The sequence below is a fragment of the Stomoxys calcitrans genome, chromosome 1, assembly GCF_963082655.1.
Source record: "Stomoxys calcitrans chromosome 1, idStoCalc2.1, whole genome shotgun sequence".
Taxonomy (NCBI): domain Eukaryota; kingdom Metazoa; phylum Arthropoda; class Insecta; order Diptera; family Muscidae; genus Stomoxys; species Stomoxys calcitrans.
The window spans coordinates 170,983,522-170,989,521 of NC_081552.1; the positions used below are offsets into that span (position 1 = coordinate 170,983,522).

General features: G+C 36.1%; 1 protein-coding gene across 1 annotated transcript in view; it reads right to left on the reverse strand.

The window, feature by feature from the left end:
- Positions 1-5,431, reverse strand: part of LOC106090078 (putative carbonic anhydrase 3) — a 42,903-nt gene extending 37,472 nt beyond the window's left edge. The window contains exon 1 of the mRNA XM_013256149.2: positions 4,925-5,431. Coding sequence (XP_013111603.2) covers positions 4,925-4,976 — 52 coding nt within the window. The 5' untranslated portion in view covers positions 4,977-5,431. The remainder of the gene's footprint in view (positions 1-4,924) is intronic.
- Positions 5,432-6,000: the final 569 nt, after the last annotated feature.

Here is a 6,000-nt window from a genome sequence, read left to right on the forward strand (position 1 = left end):
ATTTTTAGGACTTTTCATTTTCAATCCTGAACATCTCAATTTGCTCACACTCACCTCTTGTCATTTGTTTCTTCATCTAGCGATCCAGATGTTTTTCTTCTCTTCTTTTCTCCCGATACATCTTGGTCACTTGTCACATAGATACTGCATGCAGGATTGCTTTGTACACCGCATTCTTAGCTTCAGTAACATTTCGGCATTCTTTCTCGTATCTAGAAAGAGAGACGTACCCAAGCATAGTTTTTCCGGCATTTTCCAGGAGAATGAATGCCAGAAATTAGGTCAGTCGAGCGGAGTAACTGTTGCCGCTTGCTACGTTTGCAGCCTTACGGGGTTAAACGTCCATGTCAGATTACGCGTTTCTCATTTCTAGACATCGGATACATATGCAAATGCATATAATTTTTGGGGTATCGGAAAAAATTTTGAAAATACAGAAATTCGTTTCATCGAATGTACGTTAAGAAAACGCAAAGAAATTTTTGCATATTTTATGTTAAATGCTTATTTTTTTGTTTGTTTTTCTTTCGAGACGAGCTCAATGATTGGAGATTTTCTTTGCAAATGAAAAAGGAAAGCCAGAGACCGCAACATACACCAACCACTATGGGACGCGTTGAGTCTTTGGTTAGAAGGCTTTTCAATCATATTAAGTGTGAAGGCTTCAGCTCTCTACGTTGGTATGTTGTACTTATATCGTGCTTATTGCGAAAACGCCTTTATGATATAAATACCCCATTAACCACGCTTGACAACCCTGTCTATTAGCTGGACTTTTCCCATGCATGTGTTCATGTAATGACAGTTTTTTGTCTGTAACAATTACACTACTTCCATGGTAGGACATGATTTAGTGCATTTGTTGAAAGTTATGTTGATGGCTTCGAATGCTAGACAACGGCAACGGCTCTAACGGCCCACTAAAAGGCGCATTTATTTCGGGATTTCGCTTAAATTTAAAGCAATGAGTTATATTAGATTTCTTGGCATTTTTGCTGAATTTGGTCTAAATCGGATCATATTTGCATATAGATGCTATAAAACCGATCTCCCGATTTAAAGTTTTTGGTCCATAAAAGTTTCATTTATAACTCGATTTGTGTGAAATTTAATACACTGTGTGTTGAGAGGACTAATACAACTCGATGTTCCACACTTCAGCGAAATCGGAAAAATGCTCCTTCTTTGGGGCTCAAGGCCCTTTGATAACTAAATATGGTTCGATAGGATAGTTCTTTCTTTAAAATTATACCAAAATAAAGCATTTAATACGGCTTTTTGGGTTTAAGACCTTGCATCGGAATATCGTTCTATGTGGGGGATATATCAAGATATCGATTGATCTGGACCATATTCGCCAAGGATCTCAACGCAGCACATTCTGCTAAATTTCGGCGAAATCAGCTACTAAATGCGCCGTTTAAAGGCCCAAGAATTTGAATCGGGAGATCGGTATATATGGCAGCTGTATCCAAATATTGTCCGATAAGCTTATTACAACTGACTGTGCCAAATTTCGGCGATATCGGACACAAAATGCATCTTTTACTGGCCTTATACCTCAAACCGGAGGATAGTATAGCAGGACACCGCTCACCATAAACAATCATATTATTGAAGACGTTGATAACTTCTCCTATCTTGGCAGCAAAATAACAAAGGACGGAGGATTGGAGACAGACATACGCGCACATATTAACAAGGATAGAAGTGCATTTCTTAAACTCAACTGACTAAAGTCAGGATCTTCAACAGTAGGGTGAAATCACTTTTATTATATGGTTGTACAACTTGGAGCTTGACACAAGCGACTTCCCGTAAAGTGCAAGTTTTCCTAAATCGCTGCCTACGACAAATACTGCGAATTTTCTGGCCAAACCTTATTTCAAATGAAGAATTGGAAATAAGAACAAACACTTCCCCTGTCAATGTGGAAATCTGGAAGAGAAAATGGACTTGGTTGGGTCAAATCCTACGCCTACCGCACGATGATATAGCGAGAAATGGCCTAGACTGGAACCCGCAAGGGCAGCGAGGGAGGGGACGTCTGAAAAACACATGGATCCGCTGTAAGAAATGAGAGTTGGAATCAACCCATGTATCGTGGAATCAAACCAAGGCTTTGGCCAACGATAGAGCTCGCTGGAGGGAGCTTGTTCACACTGAACAGTTTACTATTAGCCATATTTTATTTTAATATATTTAAAATCCTCCAATTTTAAATAAAGGACATATATGTACAAATATACCTTAAATCGGGAGATCGGTCTAAATGGGAACTATATTAAGATATAGACTGATCAGAACCATATTCGGCACAGATATCAAAGAACTTGATATAATGGGTTGTGTCAAATTCCAACGGAATCGGGCAATAAATACGTCTTTTATAGACCTAAAAACCTAAATCGACAGATCGGTACAAATTTGAACGTTGCACAGTGGGAGAAAATCGAAAAAAAACTATTAAAAATAAACTGAGGTGTTAGCAAGATCGTGTTCAAAATTTCAAAGCCCTAGGAGGTCCGGTTGCTCAAAAATCACCTAACCCGATCGAGGTATACAATATCTCCACTGATATCGGGACATAAGAGTTTTAATTTTTATTTGTTGAAATTTTAGTCGAGATTGTCTTAGTATTTTGCAATTTGCAAAAGCGTTTTTGATTCGATTTTAATTTTTATGCATGATTTGGATTTGTGACAAAATTTACATTTCTTCATTTCTTTTGTCAAAAAAAAGTATTTTTTATTTATTTTTTCTTTTTCTTTTTTACTTATGAAGAGGACATATTGCAGATTCTTTTTTAATGATATTTGAAGCAGGTATGTCAACTTAAACGGGTGCTATAAGTACTTTAAAAAATAAAAAATTGGAAAAACCTCGCTCGAGTTGAAAAATTCCAAAGCCCAGATCCCCCAATTGGGCACATATTTTGTTTACTCCATATGTCCCTTAAAGCCATGCAAAAAAAAATTTACACTTAACAATATTTTTAGCCTTCTCAGCAAATTTAATAAAAATACCGATTTCGAAACAATCTTTGTCCGAAAGGGGTATTTTCGGGATTTTTGTAAAAAAAAATTCGGACAGAATTTATTTGTGGTTTTTTAAGGACATTTTTAACTGCAAAATTCAAAAAGAATTACTATGATATCTTTGTTCGTTTCTCTTAGAAGCGGAAATCATCCTTCATCTTTGCCCGAAAGAACGGACTTCTTTGTAGGGATTTTTAAGCACTATCCAGCAATGAAAATCGGACCGCAAAAGGTGACCAAATTTAGGGGCCTGCCAAGAGACGCCCGGACCACCTAGGGCCTTGAAATTTTGCTCACGATCTCGTAAACACCTCAGCTCAATCCATTCCGAACTTCAAAGAAATTTAGTATCCGTTCTCACACGGCATAATTTTAAAATTTTATATAATATAATAATTTAATATTTGAAAATAAACAAATTTAAATTATTAATACTATTGGAAAAATGAGAAAAGCTCTTTTCTGAAAGTTGCAAAATTGCATATGCGTTGAATGCTGGAAGGAAGGTTGTTCCAGAGACGTATTGTAGCAATGAAGAATTGTCTCTCTGAGTTCAGACAGTTTATTCAGGGTGGTATAATTGTCAGTCCTCTATTAGATCGTGCAAATTTTAGATGAACGAAGAGATACCCAAGTTCTTTCGTTTGGATAATTTTGTGAAGCAGATAATATTTAGATAGTTTTTAAAGGATACATTAAAAACTTGTAGCGCAAATTGTGAAATACTTTCATGATGTTTTCTATTAAAGATGTTTTCTGGTAATGTCATTTAAGGCAACTGTAATTCTGCGATCATCTTCAAGATCACAGTTGTAGAAAACTTTGCAGCCATATAGGAGAATGGGAATCAGATATGAGTTTGCAAGCAGCATGCGGATTTGAAATGGTGTAGAGAGGCGAACTGCCCATGAACCATACACTTTGCTGAGAGTTTTACTGATGTGATTAGTCCAGGTTAAATTGCATTTAAAAGTTCAACCCAAGTTACAAGCAGTTTCAACTCTTGGTATTGAAGTGTTACTAAGATGTACAATTAAATTATTCAGGACAGTTAGTTTACGTCTAAGAATTACGAGTAGTTTCGACTTTGATGGGTTTATGCAAAGTTTATTATTTGTTGCCCAGTTATAAACTTGATTCAAATCATAGTTTATATCAGATACACATTTTTGAATATCGCTTATTTTTGTACCAACACATAGCTGCAGATCATCAGCATACATTTGTGTTTTACAGTTAGCTAGAACATCCGGAAGATCATTTTATCATGGCAGCTATAGTACATCGCGTTACATCGCATTACCGATGAAGGACGGTCTAAAATTCGGCCTATATTTCTAGATGTTAAAAACCGAATGTTGTGTTAGGTATACAAACAATTTTCAAATAGTTAAGCTATATAATTTAGTGTTTAAAACATATTCGTTATCGTAAGTGATCGGAACCCACATTACTAAGGGCAGAACTTACAATGCTTTAAATATTTTTAATAGATTGCATACAGCACACTTCAGTATCCTCTATTTAACCAAAGTCTCTCAGCTTTTTTTTGCAGTAGTTGATTATTATTCACGATATCTGTTTTTGGGTTTGTGTAAAATTTTAAAAATGTTTGTTTATCTTGTGATAACCGTCTGTCATTTCAAGCATTACAACGAAGATGATCTCGGGGTAATATTCAAAATTTGACTAATGCAAGCAAAAAGAGCTAAAATTGACAATCGACGAAATAGTTTTCTACATATTAGTCCCAAGCGTTATACATACAAATTTTGTAATACTAAGTGTGTGCTCAAAATTTGGTAGAGACGATTTCACAAATAAATTCACTTATTCATGACAACCATCTGGTTGGTATGAGTCAAGGAAGGCATTGTTTGACTTACCGCAAGGGCTAATGGCAACAGCTAAAATTACCAACAAGTGCAGGGGACTCATGTCACTTCTGTGGCTTAAGGTTACAATTGAAACTTAAATAGATTTTAATTAGCTCGAATTACTCAAAAGCCGGCAATCGTTGATGATGGAAGAAGGAAATTTTATCCGTATGAACTATCAGTTGTTGGCGATTTTATGACGAGGCGGTAGGCACTGTTGGTTGTTGAGTATTTGATGTATAAATGCAAGAACTTGTTGCAGTTTTTTGTGAGATAGTTATTTTTTGTTTACTGAACTTCACCAGATTGTTGAGATTTTAGAAATAGCTTTAGATATAAAACTTTCGCCGAAATTATACGCGCGCACTAGTTTTTGTCAAACATTTTCGTTTTTTTGATTTGTGGTGTTTTTATCCCGCTTCGCTTTTATTGCAGTCGAACCGCTTCGAATATGATACACGTCCCGCTTTGAGCGCTGTTTCATGCAGAATGATGGATATTTTTTTAAACATTTTCAACCTTAGCCAACGGAAAACCGCTGAAATCCAAGCGACATTGTCTATTTGTGCGGACGTGAAGACACAAAGAGAGGCGCACACATTGAAATCACCAGCAACTGAGTAAGCTCGTATGTGTGTGGTCCCACCATATAGTAGTGTGGCCGAAACGAGGACAGCGAAAACAGTTGGGTTAAATTTTAATTATTAATTATATTTTAATTATTATTTAATTATATTTTAATTATTATCACATCTCATATATCGAACCTCATTTTTCGTCTGATATGGCAGAAATTTGGAATGAGTAATTATAAAACAATTTATAATATCCAAACTGACTTGCAAAACAATGTGCATTTTGGTCTGCAGCGGATGAGCGAAAAGAATGGCCAACGGTGGCTCTCGCAGATCTTCAAAAGATTTCCCAACAAAAAAGTCCGGTCTAGAGGGTCACTGGCAGTCCAAGCACTAGGTATCGATGCGATGGCCCAATCCGCCATCCATCTGAAACAAACCGATTACAGAAATATTAACAAGAAATAATTATACTAAAAACTCCCCGATGATGACCTATGCGTAGGTTAG